The 23,067-nt window shown below is 43.9% G+C and overlaps 1 protein-coding gene across 5 annotated transcripts in view; it reads left to right on the forward strand.

The window, feature by feature from the left end:
• ASTN2 (astrotactin 2) overlaps positions 1–13,096 on the forward strand; it is a 433,657-nt gene extending 420,561 nt beyond the window's left edge. For all 5 annotated transcript variants that reach the window (XM_087880005.1, XM_087880006.1, XM_087880007.1 and 2 more), the window contains exons 21-23: positions 6,571–6,671; positions 8,151–8,334; positions 12,100–13,096. In XM_087880005.1, coding sequence (XP_087736131.1) covers positions 6,571–6,671; positions 8,151–8,334; positions 12,100–12,337 — 523 coding nt within the window. In that variant the 3' untranslated portion in view covers positions 12,338–13,096. The remainder of the gene's footprint in view (positions 1–6,570; positions 6,672–8,150; positions 8,335–12,099) is intronic.
• Positions 13,097–23,067: the final 9,971 nt, after the last annotated feature.

Raw genomic sequence — 23,067 nt, forward strand, 5'->3', positions numbered from 1 at the left:
AGGGTAGCTAAGAAGTATACAATTCAAATGTCCCTTGTTGTTAGAAAGCTGAACTGAAATTAGAAGAAGATCAATTACTGGATATTTCACAGAGATTGCACAATTTTCTCTCTTGTGCTCATACAAACACACAGAGGGACAGAAACACAGAGATGGGCGGGAGAGAAAAGAGAGAGGGAGAAAAGATAGAGAGAGGGAGGGAGGGAGGGAGGGAGACAGAGAAACCTAGAGGGAGAGAGAGAGGGAGAGAGGGTGAGAGAAGAGAGAAAAGAGAGGGAGAGAGAGAGAGAGAGAGAAACTGAGAGAGGCACACACACACACACACACACAGAGAGAAGAGAAAAAAGGGAAAGAGAGAAGAGAGAAAAGGAGAGAGAGAGAGAATAGAGAAAAGATAGATGGAAGGAGGAGAGACAGAGAGACACAGAAACTGAGAGATACAGAAAGAGACAGACAGGAGAAAAAAGGGAGAGAGAGAAGAGAAGAGAGGGAGAGAGGGTGAGAGAAGAGAGAAAAGATAGATGGAGGTAGGAGAGAAAAAGAGACAGAAAGAGACAGAGAGACAGAAAGAGAAAAAAGGGAGAGAGAAAAGGGAGAAAAGGGAGAGGGAGATAGAGAGAAAAGATAGATGGAGGGAGGAGAGAAACTGAGAGACAGAGAGATACAGAGAGAGAGAAGAGAGAAGGGAGAGAGAGACAGAGAAACTGAGAGACAGAGAGAGAGACAGAAGAGAAAAAAGGGAGAAGAGAGAAAAGGGAGAGGGAGAGAGAGGGAGAGAGAAGAGAGATGGAGGGAGAGAGGGAGAGAGAAAAGGGAGAGAGAGGCAGAGAAGAGAGAAAAGGGAGAGAGAAAAGGGAGAGGGAGAGTAGGAGAGAGAGAGAGAGGGAGAGAGAAGAGAGAAAAGAGAGAAGGAGGGAGACGGAGAAAAGGGGGAGAGAGAGGGAGAGGGAGAGAATGTTATAGTAGAGCATAAATAAAAATGTTCCCTGGGTTTTATATCCAGCTTAACAGGTGGAAATGTTGTATGGGGGCAGCTTTTCTCTCTATTTTCTTCTTCTTCTTCTTCGTTTTGAAAACGGAATCTTTGCAAACAACCTTTGATAAACAAGTGTCATCCTTTCCTCCTTTGGTTCTCGAGCCCATCTGTAGGCATAGCAGTGGTTTTATTGTTTGTCTTTTTTCTTTTGTTTTGGAGAGAGAAAGGAAAAAGAAAGACAGGTTTTGCTGCCCACATCAATGACTAAAGAAAGAAAAAAAGAAAGAGAGAGAAGGGCAGACGTTGGCTTCTGTTCCCAATAGTTTCTTCCATAACTTCCTCCCAGAGGAAGTATTTTGCACATTCTTCAAAGTTTCTGGAAGTCACTTCTCTTGCAGAATTTGCATCTTGGATCTTCCTCTCCCTGGCGAAGGAGGAACCTCTTATTAGGGATTTCTGGAAGCATAGATGAAAGCAGAATGGCAGGATTATTCTATGCGAGGCTACAGATTTAAGGAGGATCATTGCATCCTTGGCAGTGGTGGGATTCAAATAATTTAACAACCGGTTCTCTGCCCTAATGGTTTCTTCCAACAACCAGTTCACCAAACTGCTCAGAAAGTTAACAACCGGTTCTCCAGAAGTGGTGCGAATTGGCTGAATCCCACCCACTGATCCTTGGGCCAAAACATTGGAGAAAGGAGCTTGCTTCAAGGCTATCTCCCTGTTTTGCCCATCGTGATTCTTCCAACCTAAAAAATACAGTTTTTGAGTTTTATGAGTTCATTATTGCCCTTATCCTTCTGCTTAGAAAACCCATAATAATTTAAGAGTTTGACTTCACCAGGTTTATTTCCTCCTCCTCCTCCTCCTCCTCCTCCTCCTCCTCCTCCTCCTCCTCCTCCTCCTCCCTGCAAGCCTACACCCTTCTAGAATTGATGATGTTACCTAGCTGGGTCATGAAATGTGTACAAGAAAACCACCAAGAAGCTCAGAGAATACCAAGTACCCACAGTCGTTGTCTTCTTCTTCTTCTTCTTCTTCTTCTTCTTCTTCTTCTTCTTCTTCTTCTTCTTCTTCTTCTTCTTCTTCTTCTTCTTCTTCTTCTTCTTCTTCTTCTTCTTCTTCTTCTTCTCCTTCTCCTTCTCCTTCTCCTCCTCCTCCTCCTCCTCCTCCTCCTCCTCCTCCTCCTCCTCCTCCTCCTCCTGTTTAAGGTTTAATTCTTTAAGGTAGTTAGCTATAATAAAATCTTAATCTTCTCCTCCTCCTCCTTCTTTTCCTCCTCCTTCTCATCTATCTATCTCCTCCTCCTCTTTTCTCTTTCTCCTTCTCATCTATCTCCTCCTTCCCCCCCCATATTTCTCCCCATTGCTCTACATCAGATGGAAGAAGGGGAAGGGGTTGGTGGATGGATGGACAGACAGACGGACTGATGGATAGATATAGCCTCCAGGAAAACATGTTGAAGGAAAGCTTAGAAATTGATTTTTTGCCCTCAATTCTCTCCAGCCAGAGACCTTGTATTTTTTTTTTTTTTGTCTTTAATTTATATGCCGCCCTTCTCCAGAGACTCAGGGCAGCTTACAATGTGTTAAGCAATAGCCTTCATTCTTTTGTATATTTATAGAAAGTCAGCTTATTGCCCCCACAATCCGGGTCCTCAATTTACCTACCTTAGAAAGGATGGAAGGCTGAGTCAACCTTGAGCCTTGGTGAGATTCGAACTTGCAGTAATTGCAAGCAGTAGGTGTTAATAACAGTGCTTAGTCCACTGTACTACAGGCTCTTAACCCCATAAATTCTTCCTAAGCATGCTTGGTTTTTTTTCCCCTTTTCTTATTGTTCCACCCCTCCACCTTTCCATTCGGAGCAGTGTTCAAGGACGTTAAGAAAGGAGCACAGTGAAACTCAGATCATAACCTCCTATGTAGGGCTGGGATTCATATAATTAACCTACAGGTTTGCCCAGCACCGAAAATGTGAGAATGCCCACCCGCGAGATCGCTTCACTCATCCGCATGACCTCCACGCATGCACACGGCCTTCCGCGGATGTGCTTTGCACACACGTGTGGCTTCCACGCATGCGCACGACTTGAAAACGTAGCTAAATAGGACGGCATAGCGCCAGAGCAAGTGAGCAAGCCCACCAGCAGGTCGTTACTACCGGTTCGCTGAATACCACCTCTGCTCCTATGTTTATATCTTGTCTGAACGAACCCTCTCTCTTTGCGTGCTGCTGAAAGAGCCCTCGAGAAGGGAAGGAGGTCAAGAGCCTTGGTAGCACAGTGGTTTAAGGCACCCTGTTATTAAGCTGGTTATTAAGACCAGCTGCCTGCAATTACTGCAGGTTCGAATCTCGCCAAGGCTCAAGGTTGACTCAGCCTTCCATCCTTTCTAAGGTAGGTAAATTGAGGACCCAGTTTGTGGGGGCAATAAGCTGACTTTGTATAAATATATACAAAAGGATGAAGGCTATTGCTTAACGCATTGTAAGCCGCCCTGAGTCTCCGGAGAAGGGCGGCATATAAATCAAATTAAAAAAAAAAAAAGTGTTCCCCAAACTCTTTCTTCCTCACGCTTACCTCTATAACTGTCTGGTTTGGCTCTGCAACCCGACAAGACAGACACAGTTTTCAGAGGATAATTAGAACTGCAGAAAAAAACATTTGCTACCAACCTGCCTTCCATGGAGGACCTGTACACTGCACGAGTCAAAAAGAGGGCTGTGAAAATATCTACAGACCCCTCGCATCCTGGACATAAACTGTTTCAACTCCTACCCTCAAAACGACGCTATAGAGCACTGCACATCAGAACAACTAGACACAAAGACAATTTCCCCCCCGAATACCATCACTCTGCTAAATAAATATTTCCCTCAACATTGTCAAACTAGTTACTAAGTCTGCATTACTATTAATCTTCTCATTGTTCCTATCACCCATCTCCTCCCAGATTTATATTCATTGTTTCCTAGTATGATTCAATTGCTTATTTGTACCCTGTGACTATCATTGGAGGACTAGTCAATCCGATTCTGACCGGACACAGGTGAGGTCTTATATCAAGACCTACCTAGTGGCGATAAAAGCGGCAAAATCTAACCATTTTTCCGCTCTTATCGCATCTGCAGAGAACCGCCCAGCTGCCCTGTTTAGGGTGACCCACTCCCTTCTTCGGGGGGGAGTACGGGAAGATCCCTTGCAGGGTCGTGCTGAGGATTTTGTGCAGTTCCTGCATGATAAAGTCGCTCGGATTCGGGATGGCTTGAACTCCGATTGGATGAGTCCACGGGAGGAGACCGGGGCAGGTCTTGAGAATGTTATCTGGGAGGAGTTTGATCCTGTGACTCCCGAGGATGTGGACAGAGTTCTGGGTAAGATTAGTGCCGCCACGTGTTTATTGGACCCGTGCCCCTCCTGGTTGGTACTGGCCTCCCGGGAGGTTACACGAGGCTGGCTCCAGGGGATTATAGGTGCTTCTCTGAGTGAAGGTGACTTTCCTGCCGCCTTGAAAGAGGCGGTGGTGAGGCCCCTCCTCAAGAAGCCTTCCCTGGACCCGGCTGAATTAGCTAACTATTGTCCAGTCTCCAACCTTCGTTTTGTGGCGAAGGTTGTTGAGAGCGTGGTGGCACGACAACTTTCCCAACACCTGGATGAAGCTATCTATCTAGACCCATACCAGTCGGGCTTCAGGCGGGGGTACAGCACAGAAACGGCATTGGTCGCGTTGGTGGATGATCTCTGGAGGGCTCGGGACAGGGGTTGCTCCTCTGTCCTAGTCCTATTAGTTCTCTCAGCGGCTTTTGATACCATCGACCATGGTATCATGCTGCAGCGGTTGAGGGGGTTGGGAATAGGGGGCACCGTTTTGCGGTGGTTCTCCTCCTTCCTCTCCGACCGCTCGCAGTTTGTGTTGGCAGGGGGACAGAGGTCGACCTCGAGGCGTCTCACATGGGGGGTGCCGCAAGGGTCAGTCCTCTCGCCCCTCCTGTTCAATATTTATGTGAAGCCGCTGGGTGAGATCATCCGTGGTTTTGGGGTGAAGTGCCATCTGTACGCTGATGATACTCAGCTGTACATCTCCACCCCAGACCACCCCAACGATGCCCTTGATGTGATGTCTCGCTGCCTGGAGGCCGTGCGGGTCTGGATGGGGAAGAACTTGCTCAGACTCAACCCCTCCAAGACCGAGTGGCTGTGGCTTCCGGCGCCCCGATATAGTCAGCAGGTGCCATTGCTAACTATTGGGGGTGAATCTCTGCCCCCCACAGAGAGGGCTCGCAATCTGGGTGTCCTTCTGGATGCACGGCTGTCTTTAGAAGAGCATATGACGGCCGTGGCCAGGGGGGCCTTTTATCAGGTTCGCCTGATTCACCAGTTGCAGCCCTTTCTGGATCGGGAAGCCCTACGCACGGTCACTCATGCCCTTGTTACTTCCCGGTTGGACTATTGTAATGCTCTCTACATGGGGCTCCCCTTGAAGAGCACTCGGAGGCTCCAACTGGTCCAGAATGCAGCCGCGCGGGTGGTTATGGGCGCAACTCGTTGTGCCCATGTGACACCCCTCCTGCGCGAGCTGCACTGGCTCCCAGTGGTCTTCCGGGTGCGATTCAAGGTGTTAGTTACCACCTTTAAAGCACTCCATGGCATAGGACCCGGGTACCTCCGAGACCGTCTTCTGCCACCAATAGCCTCCCACCGACCAGTCCGTTCCCACAGGGAGGGTCTCCTCAGGGTGCCGTCAACCAAGTTATGTCGACTGGCGACGCCCAGAGGGAGGGCCTTCTCTGTGGGAGCCCCAGCCCTGTGGAACGAACTGCCCCCGGAAATTCGTAAGATCTCCGACCTCCGGGTGTTTCGCTGCGCACTGAAGACCCTGTTGTTCCGCCAGGCCGGACTAACAACACAATAGTTTTTAAATTGGGATATTTAAATTTATTGGGGTTTTAAATCTGAGCCACTTTATTTAATTATTTTAAATTTTATATTGTTGTTTTCTTTGTGTTTTTAAACAGGCTGTACACCGCCCTGAGTCCTTCGGGAGAAGGGCGGTATAGAAATAAAATTATTATTATTATTATTATTATTAAGTGTTGTACCTTATGATTCTTGACGAATGTATCTTTCCTTTTATGTACACTGAGAGCATATGCACCAAAGACAAATTCCTTGTGTGTCCAATCACACTTGGCCAATAAAGAATTCTATTCTATTCTACTCTACTCTACTCTACTCAATTCTACTCTATTTTTATTCTATTCTATTCTATTCTATTCTATTCTATTCTATTCTATTCTATTCTATTCTATTCTAATTCTACTGTACTGTAATTCTAATTCTAATTCTAATTCCCTTCCCTTCCCTTCCCTTCCCTTCCCTTCCCTTCCCTTCCCTTCTATTCTATTCTATTCTAATTCTACTCTATTTATATTCTATTCTATTCTAATTCTACTGTACTGTAATTCTAATTCTAATTCTAATTCTAATTCTAATTCTAATTCTAATTCTAATTCTAATTCTAATTCTAATTCTAATTCCCTTCCCTTCCCTTCCCTTCTATTCTATTCTGATGGGGTGTCTTCTTTTCCAGATTTACCCTCTATGCTGTAGATACCCGTGGGAGGCACTCAGAACTGAGCACCATCACGCTGAGAACAGCTTGTCCACTGGTGGACGACACCAAAGCAGAAGGTAAAAAGATTGTTCCCGTGACTAAAGGCTCCTAACCATGTCTTAATTTTGCTTTAATTTCTCCCAGAGTTTCTCATGGATATTTCATGTTGGAATATTGCTGGGACGTAGTCTAGAGCGATTTTCCCCCATCCCCCCAAAACTGGACAATTTTAAGATGTGTGGACTTCAACTCCCAGGATTCTTAGCAATTGGGTGAATGAATAAAGTAGGGAGGAGGAGGAGGAGGAGGAGGAGGAGGAGAAAGAAGAAGAAGAAGAAGAAGAAGGAGAAGGAGAAGGAGAAGGAGAAGGAGAAGGAGAAGGAGAAGGAGAAGGAGAAGGAGAAGGAGAAGGAGAAGAAGAAGATAATCATGGCTTCAAAATCGAAGGAACTGATTTGGACAAAACTCAGCAGCACTGTTTGGTGCGTCTGCTAATAAAAATATGATCGCCAATATGATCGCCGATGTCCGATGACAGATATGGGACAAGAAGAAGAAGAAGAAAGTAGCAAATCCTTGACCACTTTATACATGAAACAACTAGCTCTCTTTTGGTGCATTGGAATTTCTACATATTTCTTTTCCTTTATTAGAAGGGAATGATTTTTTTTTTTAAGAAAAATTGGACTCAGTTGAACAGAACAACAGAATAAGAGAGTTGGAAGGGACCTTGGAGGTCTTCTAGTCCAACCCCCTGTTTAAGCAGGAGACTCTATATACCATTTCAGACAAATGGTTGTCCGGTCTCTTCTTAAAAGCCTCCAGTGACGGAGCACTCCCAACTTCTGGAAATAAGTCATTCCACTGGTTAATTAATTGTTCCCACTGTCAGGAAATTTGTCCTTAATTCCAGGTTGCTTCTCTCCTTGATTTGGATTTGCACTTTGGAAAATAAATGCAGAGAAGAGCAACTAAGACGATTAAAGGCTTAGAGACTTAAACATATGAAGAATGCTTGCAGGATTTGGGTATGGCCAGTCTAGGGAAAAGCAGGACTGGGATGGATATGATAGCAGCATTCCAGTATTTGAGGGGCTGCCACAAAGAAAGAGGGGGTGAGTCAATTGATTTTCCAAAGCACCAGAAGGCAGGACAAGAAACAATGGATGGAAACTAATCAAGGAGAGGAGAAACCTGGAATTAAAGAGAAACTTCCTAACAGTGAGGACAATTCACCAGTGGAACAGCTGGCCACCAGAAGTTTTGGGTGCTCCATCATTGGAGGTTTTTAAGAAGAGACTGGACAGCCATCTGTCTTAAATAGTATAGGGTCTCCTGCTTAAGCAGGGAGTTGGACTAGAAGACCTCCAAGGTCCCTTCCACCTCTGTTCTGATTCTGATTAGTTTCCACCCGTTGCTTCTCGTTCTGTCCTCAGGTGCCTTTGTTGGAGAACAGGAGAACCATAGAAAGAAAAATGTGATCAGGGTGGGATGTCCTGCTCCATAGTTCCTGCTCAGCTTTTTTTTTTTTTAATTCTTCCTGCTTTGTTTTCCAGAGGTAGCAGATAAGATCTACAACTTGTACAACGGCTACACCAGTGGGAAGGAGCAACAAACAGCCTACAACACCCTCATGGAAATCTCTGCTTCCATGCTTTCCCGAGTCCAGCATCACTACAACTCCCACTACGAGAAATTTGGGGACTTTGTCTGGCGTAGCGAGGATGAGCTCGGGCCCAGGTATTTCTTTTCCCCTGCCTCTGGTATTCCTGCTCTCTTCCTTACCGTTATTTAGGACTAGCTAAGACACCACCAGAGTAAGTGAGCTTCTAACCTTTCCACCTCTCACAAAGGATTGGAAATTCAAACTACTTGGGAGGTTTAAGAGAAGCCTTCCCCTCTTGAGTTTATCTTTTTGTAGATGTTCCATTACCCAACTAAGGAACATTGTCAATGCACTGATGACATTACCTAGTTGGGTAATGAAATGTCTGCAAGAAACTAACAAAGCTCAGAGTGCTAAGCACCCCACAGTCCTCCTCCTTCTCCTCTTCCTCCTCCTCTTCTCAGCCACTCCAGTAAAGCAGCAGTGAAATGCTACTGGTTCGCACCAGTTCAGGTGAACTGGTAATGATAAAAACTACTGGTTCGAACGAATCGGTAGTAAAAAAAAAAAAAAAAAAAAGCTACCGGTTTCTCCGATTTCTCCAGGAAAAGGATACTGCAAAATCTCCATTCCCTCCCCACTCCTGGGGGAAGGATACTGCAAAATCCACATTCCCTCTCCACTCCTGGGGGAAGGATACTGCAAAATCTCCATTCCCTCCCCACTCCTGGGAGAAAAATACTGCAAAATCTCCATTCCCTCCCCACTCCTGGGGGGAGGATATTGCAAAATCCCCATTCCCTCCCCACTCCTGGGGGAAGGAGACTGCAAAATCTCCATTCCCTCCCCACTCCAGGGAGAAGGATACTGCAAAATCTCCATTCCCTCCCCACTCCATGGAGAAGGATACTGCAAAATCTCCATTCCCTCCCCACTCTCCAGGGGAAGGATACTGCAAAATCCCCATTTCCTCCCGATCAGCTGGGACTTGAGAGGCAGAGAATAGATGGGGGTGGGGCCATCCAGAGGTGGTATTTGCCTGTTCTCCGAACTACTCAAAATTTCCACTACGGGTTCTCCAGAACCTGTCAGAACCTGCTGGATTTTTCACCCCTGGTTTATCCATCCCCTTGTTCATTTCATCGCAAACGGGGAGCCCTAGAGCCTGGGCATCTAACTCTCCCTCCATCATCACATAATCTGGTTACCTCCCCATCGACAAGGTGGAACAGAGGTGGCCTCGTGTGGGAGGAAGCCGGTTATGAGTTGGAAGCAGAAGGCCGGCTGGGTAATTTATGACCTCCCTTCCCCGACCTGCCTTTTTTAGCAACTTCATTAACCGTCTGTCCTTTCCCCCACCCCCACCCCAAATTTCCCATTTTCTGGGTAGGAGTAAGGTCAGGGTCAGGAATCCTGGCCAATTTCGTCTCCAGATTTGGACAAAGTCCGACCTCCTCCATAGGGAGGGATTGGAAGAGGGAGGACCTAGCCGATGATTTATGACATCCAAGTGGCTGCCCTTCAGATTTATCTTCTGACCTGCCCTGGGAGGTACCTCTCTCCCTTATTTCCCCCCCTCCCACTTCCTCTTCCCAGCCTTCCCTCTTCTTTGTTTCCCCCCCTTCCTCAGGGGAAGATGTCAGCCAAAGATAAGTCTACTCCTTAGACATGACTTCATTAACCTTTTCACACTAGTGACTCACTTCGGCAGCTTGGCCTAAATATCTCTCCATAATCTGGTTTTTTGGCCGAAAGGGGGAATTCGTCGTTAAGGAAAGCTTCAACGGGTTCCATTTCCCTCCGCTCATACCTTCCCTCCAGATTTATTCTGACTCGTAAGATGCTAAATTTTGCTGCTGATTCTCCCAGCCAGCTGGCTGAGGCCTGGATCCCATGTGCCACACCCAAGGCTATCATCACAGGGATTCTAGAGTTTGGGGAGCGGGGGAAACAGACTGGTTCAAAAAGCTACATCGGGTGAGATGGCTCATAATTCAAAAATACATTCCGGTTGTGTTGAAATCCGGTTGGAGAGAAGAATTCAAAGGCCACGGCTCTCAACTCATTTTAATTCTACTGTATTTTTTTTCCCCTCGACGAGCAGAATAATAGAATAACGGAGATGAATAGAAACTTATTTGGAGTTCTTTAGAGCCTCTCCAAAGAGAAACAGAGTCGAAATAACAGAATAACAGACTCGGAAGGGACCATGGAGGTCTTCTAGTCCAACCCCCTGCTCAGACAGGAAATCCTATAACATTTCAGACAAGGGGCTCTCCAGTCTCCTCTTCTTTTTTTTTTTTAATTGAAAAGTTTTACAGGAAAAAAAAATTCCCCCAATATTCCACCCACCCTTTTTCCCTCTCCCCCCCACCCCCCACCCCTTCCCCGCATCCACCCCTCTCCCCCCCAGACTTCCCAGAGCAAAATACAGGGTATTTCAGTTAACAATCATAAACTAAATTAGCCTATCTATCCTTAGACTACAAAATCCCCTCCTGAAACTTTTAACTCCTCTCCAGTCTCCTCTTAACAGCCTTCAGTGATGAGTTATTCCATTGGTTAAATTGTTCTCACCGTCAGGAAATTTCTCCTTAGTTCTAGGTTGCTTCTCTCCTTGATAAGTTCCACCCATCGCTTCTTGTCCTGCCTTCAGGTGCTTTGGAGAATAGCTTGACTCTTTCTTCTTTGGGGCAGCCCCTGAGATATTGGAAGGCTGCTATCCTGTCCCCCCTGGTCCTTCTCTTCACTAGACTAGACGTACCCAATTCCTGCAACCGTTCTTCGTATGTTTTCGTCTCCAGGCCCTTAAACATCTTAATACCCTCCTTTGGTATGGGTAAAAGCAGTGGCTTTTGCTTATTTCTCTCCTAATGGGAAAATTAAAAAGAGCAAAATGTTTGTGGCTGTACGGTGGGAATGAAGAGGGATTCAGCGCAGCTGTTCCAAAGCCCCAGTAATTCTGGATGAGGTCCTCAGTGCTCTATAAGCGTGGTGGTTTTCTTGCAGATGTTTTATGCACTGATTTTACCTAGTTGGGTCATGAAATGTCTACAAGAAAATCACCAAGCTCAAAGAGCACCAAGGACCCCACAATCATCATCATCTTCTCCTTCTCCTTCTCTTCTTCTCCTCCTCCTCCTCCTCCTCCTGCTTCCCCTTCCCCTTCCTCCTCTTGATTAGGTCGTGAAATGTCTGCAAGAAAACCACCAAGCTCAGAGACCACCAAGGACCCCACTGTCATCGTCTTCTTCTTCTTCTCCTTCTCCATCTCCTTCTCCTTCTCCTCCTCCTTCTCCTTCTCCTTCTTCTCCTCCTCCTCCTCCTCCTCCTCCCCTTCCCCTTCCTCCTCTTGATTAGGTTATCTAGTTGGGTCGTGAAACGTCTGCAAGAAAACCACCAAGCTCAGAGGCCACCAAGGACCCCACTGTCATCATCATCATCATCATCTTCTCCTTCTCCTTCTCCTTCTCCTTCTCCTCCTCCTCCTCCTTCTCCTTTTCTCCTCCTCCTCCTCCTTCTCCTTCCCCTTCCCCCTCTTGATTAGGTTATCTAGTTGGGTCATGAAACGTCTGCAAGAAAACCACCAAGCTCAGAGACCACCAAGGATGCCACAGTTCTCCTCCTCCTCCTCCTCCTCCTCCTCCTCCTCCTCCTCCTCCTCCTCCTCCTCCTCCTCCTCCTCCTCCTCCTCCTCCTCCTCTTCTCCACAAACTCCCCTCCCTTTGAGTTTGATCGTTTTGCTACCATGGACTAAATCTGGTTCTCCCGCACCGTAACAGCGGCTAAAAAAAAATGGCAGTTTCTCTTCCCATCCTCCTCTTCCTCTTTGCCTTCCTCGGAGCTTCAAAGCTGGTTTTTCTCTCTCTTTCCCACCCACCTTACTTTTTCCCTTCTAGAAAAGCGCATCTCATCTTACGACGGCTGGAGAAAGTCAGTAACCACTGTTCGAGTTTGCTACGCAGCGTCTACATCCAGAGCAGGACTGACACCATGCCTTACTTATTCTGTCGGAGCGAGGAGGACCGATCCCCTGGCATGGTTTGGTACAACGTTTTGAAGGACACCAAAATCACCTGCGAAGAGAAGATGATCTCTCTGCTGCGCAACATGTACGGCGACTCCAAGGGACGATGAAAAAAAAACAAAAAACCAACCTACCGGGCCGGCCAACTGAGGCACGACGGGGGCAGAGGCACTCACTCTCCTCCCCCACACCCCAGCTCAAGCGAGTCAAAGACATGTGGTACACCTATCATTTGACGGACGGGAGAATCAGCTGGAGAATCCACGGCCATCCTAGGGGCAAAGCCAGATCCCTCCCTCCCTCCCTCCCTTCCCTTTGCTTAGGGTTCTCTCTCTTTTTATTAAAAAAAAATAATAACAATTATTATTTAAGAAGGAAGTCCATCGTTTCGCTCCATCCAAGGGGAGGGGGAAAAAATAATAAATAAAGGCGACCTCCTTTTCTGTTTCTCCTAATTAAAATCTCCAAAATTGAGAGCCACAGATGGGGGAGAGACAGCTCAGCTGGTGGGATGGGGGCGGGGGGGGGGGGCAGGACCCACAAGTGGTCGACTTGGGAGGGCGACAGTGACTGACTCACCTTAGATTTTTTTCCTCCGAGGGAACCGATGCTTGGGTAACGTGAGAATTTTAGGCCGGAAGTCAGAAGGACGTTTTTGGAAAGGTGCTCGCATCCTTGAAGTAGTTCACAGCGAACCGGAGAAAGAACTTTGCTAGAGGGACATTACGAGAACGGTGGTACGTATCAAACATACACCAGGTGTCAAAAAATAAAATAAAATAAAATAAATAAAGGCTCCTTGGGGGATTGTCGCTATCAGTATCCTGACAGGTTGTTCTGTGCATTAAAACATTCATATTTACTTCCAACCTCCTGGCCTGCCTGTCATGTGTGTGTGTATGTGTGTTTTTTTTTGGAGTCGTGTCAGAAAAATCTTTTCCCCTACCCCAAAATATATCTGCTTCCTTATCGCCTCTTGAACTTCGCTCGAGTTTCTTCTCCCACCCACCCCGCTTTCATAACAGGTTGACAAGAGTTGGAAGGGACCTTGTAGGTCATCTAGTCCAACCCCCCGCCCAAGCAGGAGACCCGAGGCCATTTCTGACAAATGGTTATCCAGTCTCTTCTTGAAAGCCTCCAGGGATGAAGCTCCTACAACTTCCAAAGGCGACTTCTTTGGAACCATGGGATGATCGTTCTCCCTGTCAGAAAGTTCCTCATTTCTAGGTTTTATTTATTATTTATTTATTTTATTGAATTTCTATACCGCCCTTCTCCTGAAGGACTCAGGGCGGTGAACAGCCACGAGATTAAAACACATAAATACAAAAATTTGAAATGAATTAAGGTTGAATCTCCAACCAAATCTCCAAGGTTGAATCTCTCCTTAGTCAGTTTCCATCCATTATTCCTTGTCTGGCCTTCAGGTGCTTTGGAAAAGAGCTTGACCCCCTTCCTCCTCTCTTTGGAAGCCCCTCAAATATTGGCTTCCTCGTTGATGTTGCTTGTCAGAAGGTCGCAAAATGGGATCACGTAACAACGGGACACTGCAACCCTCATAAATATGAGCCAGTTTCCACAGTTGTTAAGGGAATCACTTAATAATTAAGTGGATTGGACTTCCCCGTTGACTTTGCTCGTGTGAGGGTTGCAGATGGTAATTACGTGACCCCGGGGACACTGCAACTGTCATAAGTACATGCCAGTTGCCAAGCATTTTAATCATGTGACCACAAGGACGCTGCGACAGTCATAAGCGTGAAAAACAGTCGTAAGTCCCTGTTTTCAGTGCCGTCACTCTGGACGGTCGCTATATGAATCAAATCAAAGGATTACCTGTTTTACACTTCGATCTCACGTCCGCTTAAATTCAACCGGTTCCTATATTTACAGATTAATACCTTTGTGGCTTTTTCACCCGTCAAAACAGATTTCAGATCAGTTTGGAACAGATATTGTGAGCCTGGGCACGCTTCTGAATAACTGGATCGAATTCTGTTGGTCCAGTGTGATATGGGTGCCCTAGAAAAAAAAATCAGATCTGTTTCCCAGATTGCTTGTCTGGGTTCCAGTTAAATTGGATTTTGCCCGATCCTTATAATGTTATCTGGCTGAATCGTTCTTCTGTATCTCCTTTAAGTCAGACATAAAAGTTAAGAGTACTTGCAGGCAAAACAACGTATGTACTGTAACACTGAGAGAAATTTGGAAACTCTAAAATTACCAGTAATTTTGAATGAATTAATCCAACTAATTTTGTTTTATTTTTGACTGATGAAGTTACTTTGGATGAGTAACAAAACATCTCCGATTAACCAACTTTGGTCCAGTTACCAAAACTTTAGCGCTTTGAGAAACTCTAAAATTAGACATGCTTCTATTTTTACTATTACTATTATTACTATTATTATTATTATTATTATTTATTGGTTAATCTTTAGTGAGATTCACAGCCTTTGAGGCTGGTTAATAGCTCAGCAGCTCGAGTCCTAACCAAGGACCTAGGAACTGTTCAGGTATCGTCGGAGGATGTAAGCTGTTCCGAGTAAGGTGGTTTTTTGCAGAGTCAAAATGTTCAAGTCCGGCAAATTTAGAATTTCTAAATAGCGGGGTAGCCCTTTGGGTATTGCTCTGAGGGCTCCAATTACAATCGGGACAACACACGATTTCTTTTTCCACAGTCGCTCAACTTCAATTTGTAAGTCCCGGTACTTTGTGATTTTTTCTTGCTGCTTATCTTCAATTCGTGCATCACCAGGTATTGCAATGTCAATGAACCATACTTTTTTCTTTTCAACTATTGTTATGTCAGGTGTGTTGTGGACCAAGTGCCTGTCAGTCTGAATCCTAAAGTCCCACAAGATCTTGAGTTTCTCATTCTCTAAAACTTTCTCAACCTGATGTTCCCAGTGGTTTTTTTATTATTTATTATTATTATAAATTATTATAAAATTATTATTATTATTATTATTATTATTATTATTATTATTATATAACATGATAGTACAATTCAACGTTTTCGGTTTGGCTACGTGTAGTCATGCTATATAGTTATATAAGTAGTATCTAATAAATTACATAAATATTTTAAAATTAAGATATACGATACTTATCAACTATTACAATATGTTTATTGTATGATGCATGTTCTTTTTTTTATTGAAGTTTTATAAAAGATACATTTTCTTCCCCCCTCCCACCCCTCCACCCTCACCCCATCCCACCCCCCTTGCCCATCCACCCCCCCTTTCCCCCTCCCCCTTCTCCCCCACCCCCTCCCTCGACTTCCCAGAACAAGCACAGGGTATAGCATTCACAAACATAAAACTAAAACATGCTAACAGTTTATTGACTTCAAATTCTCCCTAAGTCTTTAACTCCTTATAACTCAAACCACTGTAAACATAAAGATTAATAATATTTCATTCATAAGCTATATGAAACTTCTTAGTCTGATGCTTGTTTTGAATATAGTCGATCCATCTTCTCCATTCCGATATATATCTTTCGTTTGAATGGTCTTTAAGATACGATGAGATTTTCGCCATCTCTGCCAAATGCACGACTTTTAGTGTCCATTCCCCAATAGTAGGTGGATCTTCTTTCTTCGAATACTGTGCCACCAGTATTCTGCTGTTATTAAATTTAAGACCAGCTTAGTCTCTATCACAGTACAGTCTGTAACTATTCCCAACAAAAAAAAAAATGTGGTGTGAATTTGATCTTTTTCTTTAAAATATTTTGAATAATCCACCATATTTTTATCCAAAAAGCCTTAATTTTTTTTACATGTCCACCATATATGAAAATACGTAGCATCTTCGCACTCACATCGCCAACATTTAGGTTGTAAATTGGGATACATAGAGGCTAGTTTTTTGGGATCTAAATGCCACCTATAAAACATTTTATAAAAGTTCTCTCTTAAATTTTGGGCTTGTGTAAATCTTACATTTCTAACCCATATCTTTTCCCATGTTTCCATCATTATTGGTTCTCCTGTATTTTGTGCCCATTTTATCATACAGTCCTTGACTAGCTCTGTTTCTGAATCTATTTCCACTAATACATTATACAACCTTTTTATATGCATTTGACTTTTATATCTTATTTGTTTTATCAAGTTCTCATCCTGTTGCAAAATACCAGTTTTCTGATCTTTTTTTTTTTTTTTTAATTTGATTTATATGCCGCCCTTCTCCGAAGACTCAGGGCGGCTTACAATGTGCTCAGCAATAGCCTTCATCCTTTTGTATATTTTATACAAAGTCAGCTTATTGCCCCCACAAACTGGGTCCTCAATTTACCTACGTTAGAAAGGATGGAAGGCTGAGTCAACCTTGAGCCTTGGTGAGATTCGAACCCTGCAGTAATTGCAGGCAGCTGGTCTTAATAACCAGCTTAATAACAGGGTGCCTTAAACCCCTGTACTACCAAGGCTCTTCTCCCCATCTGGCCTCCAGCTGTCCATACTGAAACCAAGTTCTTATTATTCCTTCTTCTCTTAATTGTTCCATAGATTTTAGTTGTAATCTAACTCCTTCTTTATAAAGGAGTTCCTTATATGTAATCTTATCTTGTTTTTGCTCCACATTTATATTCTCTATCACATGTCTGGGTACTGTCCATATTGGTTAACATCGTTTAATTTGTATTGATACTTCTTCCAGACACGCAATAGAGCATTCCTTAATATATGACTTTTAAAAGTCTTATCTACTTTCTTATGATACAATAAATAAGCATGCCAGCCGTAGACCTGACCATATCCTTCAATGTTTAATATCCTTTCCTCCGTTAAATTTATCCAATCATTAACTGCTGAGAGGGCAGCGGCTTCATAATACAATCTTAAATTGGGCATTTTAAGACCTCCTCTTTCTCGTGTATCTTGCATTATCTTTTGATTTACTCTCGGTTTCTTCCCTGCCCATACAAACTTATTTATGCCCTTCTGCAATTCCTTCAAATTTTCATCTTTTTTAAGTATAGGTATCATTTGAAAAAAATAAAAAATAAAAACCTTGGTAAGACATTCATTTTTACTGCCGCTATCCTTCCCAGCAAAGACAATTGTAATTTTTTCCACTTTTCCATCTCTTTCTGTGTTTTTTGCCACAACGGTTCATAATTGTACTGATATAGTTTCATATTTGTGGTCATAATATAAACCCCTAAATATTTAACCTTCTTTATTATCTCAAATCCTGTTACCCTTTCTATCTCTTCTTTTTGGCTTCTAGTCATATTTTTAGCTATTATCTTTGTTTTAGCTGTATTTATTTTAAAACCAGATACTTGTCCATATAGGTTAATTATATCCATCATGGCTGTAATCGATTGTGCTGGTTGGGCTAAGGTAACAACCAGGTCATCCGCAAATGCTCGTAACTTACACTCATGCTGTCTGATTTTAATTCCCTTTATTGTATCTGTCCCACGTATTTTACTCAGTAAAATTTCCAGCGTCAAAATAAACAACAATGGAGACAAGGGACAGCCTTGCCTTGTTCCTTTTTCTATATTAAAAATATCTGTTAAACCACCATTAATTATTATTTACGCTGTTTGTTTCTGATATATTGCCTTAATACATTGTATAAAATATTCTCCAAGTTGCATCCTTTCTGTTAATTTCAATAGAAAATGCCAATTCAGTCTATCAAAGGCTTTCTCAGCATCCAAAAATACTAGCACTGCGGGGACCTGGTTGTTCCTCCCCAAATACTCTAGTAAATTAACAATTTGCCTTACATTACTTTTCATTTGTCTACCATTTATAAAGCCAGTTTGATCATGATGGATCGTTTGCTGCATAACTGTCATTAATCTATTTGTTAATATTTTAGCAAAAATCTTGTAATCTGTATTTAAAAGTGAAATCGGCCTATAGTTTTTTGGCTCTGTATGATCTTGACTTCCAAGTTGGAGGTACCGCTCCTCCCTGTTGTATATTGTTAAATAATTCCTTCAGTGGTTCCACCATTTCCTCCTGTAAACTTTTATAATAAACAGCTGTCAAACCATCCATCCCAGGAGCTTTACCCACTTTCAACTGCTTAATTGCAAACAGAATTTCCTTGGAAGTTATCAATTGATTTAAACTATCCCTCTGCTCTTTTGAAGTTATATAAATGCTCTCTTTCTGCAAATATCTATCTATATCTGTATCTTGAATTTTATCCCCAGTATACAGCCTTGAGTAAAACTCTAAAAAGAATTTTTTCTTGCTCATAAATTCTTGCTCATAAACCTCTTTTCACTTGTATTTTATCTTCTCTATTGTCCTTGATTTCTGCTTTTTCCTTAACAGATATGCTAACCATCTGCCAGGTTTATTGGCATTACAAAAAGTATTGTGTTTAGCATATTGTAAGTTAGTAGCCACTTGGTCTGCTATTAACATGTTAAATTGACCTTTCAGTAAATTAATTCCCTCTTTAATTTTCTTATCTGTTGGATTAACTATTAAAACTCATTCTTGTTTTATAATCTCTTCTTCTAATTCCTTTCTGTCCCCCCCCTGTTTTTTTTCTGTACTTATTATTCAAATATATCAAAATACCTCACATATATGCTTTACTTGCATCCCACACCATTTCCATTGATGTACCCTTTTGCATATTCATAACAAAAAATTCATAAATTTTTTACACTCTTTAACATTTTCTTCATATGTAAACAAATTATCTTTTAACCTCCAGGACCTCCTCAGCCCCTTTCCATACTCCAGTTCCATCCAGACTGGACTATGGCCTGTCAATTTTCTTGCACAAATCTTCGTATTCTTCACCCTGGAAAAGAGGTTGTTAGTAATCAGTATAAAATCAATCCTTGAAAAGGATTGGTGTCTATCCGAAAAGAAAGTAAAATCTTTTTCTTCTGGGTTTCTTTCATGCCAAATATCCCTCAACTCCCAATCATCCATCATCTCCAAAAACGATTTGGGCAATCTTGCTTTTGCTGAAACGTTTTGCTTAGGTCCCTTCTTGTCCTTTTTAACATCCAAAATACCATTCCAATCACCCAATAGGATATAAGTTTTGTATCCCCACTGTGTCAACTTAGAATGTAGCAAATTATAAAAATTTTCCAGTTGTTGGTTCGGGGCATATACTCCAATTAAAAGTACTTTTTCTCCCTTTATTAAAAGTTCAATCGCTAAGAATTTTCCTTGATCATCTGCTTCAATTAATTTAGCAATTAAGTCTCTTTTCAGATATATAACTATACCATTTTTCTGGTGCTGCCGCTACATAATGTGTACCTAATCTTGTATTTATTAAATATTTTTGATCTTGTATCCTAATATGAGTCTCTTGTAAACAAACTACGTCATTTTTAAATTGTTTAAGATAATGAAATATTTTCCTCCTCTTCTGTGAAGAATCCAAAACATTAACATTCCAGGTTAAAAATCTAGTTCCCATGTTTGAGCCTCTGAAGCATTTGGAGCATTTGCTGATGGTCTTGCCTCATTTGACTTTTAGGTCTAGCTCCTCCCACTGCTTCTGTTTTTGTAGTTCCTTGAGTTGCCATCTGGAGTTGTTGCTGTCTTAATTCTTCCTTGCATTTAGCTGTTGCTGCTCTGGTCTGTCTTTGATCCTTTGGTTCTTCTGGCATATCAATTAAATCAGCAATCTGGATTTGTAGCAAATCTTCTTGACTGGTCGAGGCTCCCCCCTGGACTACTGTCATCAGCTCTTCTCTCTCTCCTTCCATTACTTCCTTTTTTCTTTTAACTTCTGGTGATTTTGGTGGCCCAGCCTTTAACACGTTGGCATAGAAATCTCTTGCTTTCCATACTGTATTAAGCCGGTATCTCTCACCCAAATAGTTCACCACTAGGCCTGCTGGCACTTCCCATCTATACTGTATTTGGCATTTTCTCAGTTCATCCACCAGGAAGACATATTCCCTTCTGGCTCTCAACATTTTTTGGGGGGGATTTCTTTCATTGTCATCACCTCTTGGCCTTCCACTTGAAGCTTCTTTTTAAAGGTAGCCTGTAAAATTTCATTATGTAATCTCCTTGTTGTAAAGTATATTACAATGTCTCTTGGTAAATGTTTCTGTCTGGCCACCCACGAATTAACGTGATATATCTTGTCAATCTGCCAGCCTAACTCCACTTTCTGCTCTCCCAACATCTGTGCCAATGCCTCTGACATCATCTCTTTCAAATTCTCTTGTTTGTTCTCCTTCACCCCTCTTATTCTTAGAGCAAATTCCATATCCCTGTATTGAATCATTGTGACATCAGCTTCAGCCCTTTCAATTTTGTTCTGAGTTTCTCCTAATTTATTGTCCAAAATTTCAGTAAATAGCTTAATTTCTTCAACCTTATCATCCAAAATTTCAATATTACCTGCCAAACCTTTAAATGCCAGTATTATATCATCCCTAATCTCATCTGAAACAGTCTGTATTTTTTCATTAGTTTCATTACTTTTTTCATTAATCACAGTAGCAATTTTTTCCTGTGTAACTTTTAAGGCTTCTTGTAGCATTTCAAATGTTAAAATCTGTGGATCTGTTGGGGGAACAGAGGCTTGCGTTCTAGAAATATGGGCTGGAGAGCTTCCGGCACTCCCAGTTCCTTTAATAGGAACAATCTCTACAGGTTTTGAGGCGGCTTTTACGATCCCAGGGATCGGGTGCCCACGGAGGAGCGTCTGCGACGAATGCGGAGCCAACCGGAAGTCCATGATGCATGTTCTTAAGATAGATAGGTTACATACGTGGTTTGATACTACCCTTCTAATTCAAATTAACATTTACGTTTTGACATGTTTCTAAATCTTGTTAGAAATGCTAAAGATATTGCTTTCGATATTGGTATGGTAAGATTTGGGGGCTGGAGAGGACAATTACCATCTCCTCTGTTTAAAGTGACAAAAATCGGGCAGCTAGTTGGATGCCCCTCAAGCATCTTTGTCATCCATTGTCCCTCTCCATTATGGTCCCAGCTTCCCATTGAAAAGCAGAAGACACAGGTAAGATACACCCCGTTGATCTCCAGTGTCAGAATCAAATCACATTGAAGGAGATGAGAAATCCGTTTTTAATACTTGGGATGGAGAAATCATCTGTACCCAGTCCTTCCTTCTGCAACCTGCATATTCTTGGTATGTTCATACAATACACTAAAAATAAAGTTTCCCGTCGCACATGTGTACTAGTCGTTCCCGACTCTAGGGAGCGGTGCTCATCTCTGTTTCATGATGCATGTTCTTAAGATAAGTTACCTACATGGTTTGATACTACCCTTCTCAATTCAAATTAAGATTTACGTGTCGATATGTTTCTAAATCTTGTTTAAATTCTAAAGGTATTGGTTTCGGTATTGGTATGGTAAGATTTGGGGGCTGGAAAGGACAATTACCATCTCCTCTGTTAAGTGACAAAAATTGGGCAGCTATTTGGATGCCCCTCAAGCATCTTCGTCATCCATTGTCCCTCTCCATTATGGTCCCAGCTTCCCATTGAAAAGCAGAAGACACAGGTAAGATACACCCCGTTGATCTCCAGTGTCAGAATAAAATCATATTGAAGGAGATGAGAAATCCGTTGTTAATACTTGGGATGGAGAAATCATCTGTACCCAGTCCGCCCTTCTGCAACCTGCATATTCTTGGTATGTTTATACAATACACTACAAATAAAGTTTCCCGTCGCACATGTGTACTAGTCGTTCCTGACTCTAGGGGGTGGTGCTCATCTCCATTTCAAAGCCAAAGAGATCAGCGCTGTGTGAAGACGTCTCCGTGGTCATGTGGATGGCATGACAACGCCAAAGGACACAAAAGACAAAGGCACATGGAGAGCTGTTCCCTTCGCACCCAAGGTGATCCCTATTTTTGTACTTGTATTGTTTTTACGTGGTTAGGAACTACTAGCCAGGGCAGGGCAGGGCAGGGCAGGGCAGGGCAGGGCAGGGCAGGGCAGGGCAGGGCAGGGCAGGGCAGGGCAGGGCAGGGCAGGGCAGGGCAGGGCAGGGCAGGGCAGGGCAGGGCAGGGCAGGGCAGGGCAGGGCAGGGCAGGGCAGGGCAGGGCAGGGCAGGGCAGGGCAGGGCAGGGCAGGGCAGGGCAGGGCAGGGCAGGGCAGGGCAGGGCAGGGCAGGGCAGGGCAGGGCAGGGCAGGGCAGGGCAGGGCAGGGCAGGGCAGGGCAGGGCAGGGCAGGGCAGGGCAGGGCAGGGCAGGGCAGGGCAGGGCAGGGCAGGGCAGGGCAGGGCAGGGCAGGGCAGGGCAGGGCAGGGCAGGGCAGGGCAGGGCAGGGCAGGCAAGGCAAGGCAAGGCAAGGCAAGGCAAGGCAAGGCAAGGCAAGGCAAGGCAAGGCAAGGCAAGGCAAGGCAAGGCAAGGCAAGGCAAGGCAAGGCAAGGCAAGGCAAGGCAAGGCAAGGCAAGGCAAGGCAAGGCAAGGCAAGGCAAGGCAAGGCAAGGCAAGGCAAGGCAAGGCAAGGCAAGGCAAGGCAAGGCAAGGCAAGGCAAGGCAAGGCAAGGCAAGGCAAGGCAAGGCAAGGCAAGGCAAGGCAAGGCAAGGCAAGGCAAGGCAAGGCAAGGCAAGGCAAGGCAAGGCAAGGCAAGGCAAGGCAAGGCAAGGCAAGGCAAGGCAAGGCAAGGCAAGGCAAGGCAAGGCAAGGCAAGGCAAGGCAAGGCAAGGCAAGGCAAGGCAAGGCAAGGCAAGGCAAGGCAAGGCAAGGCAAGGCAAGGCAAGGCAAGGCAAGGCAAGGCAAGGCAAGGCAAGGCAAGGCAAGGCAAGGCAAGGCAAGGCAAGGCAAGGCAAGGCAAGGCAAGGCAAGGCAAGGCAAGGCAAGGCAAGGCAAGGCAAGGCAAGGC

The sequence above is a fragment of the Pantherophis guttatus genome, chromosome 16, assembly GCF_059756535.1.
Source record: "Pantherophis guttatus breed Tessera chromosome 16, ASM5975653v1, whole genome shotgun sequence".
NCBI classification, from domain to species: domain Eukaryota; kingdom Metazoa; phylum Chordata; class Lepidosauria; order Squamata; family Colubridae; genus Pantherophis; species Pantherophis guttatus.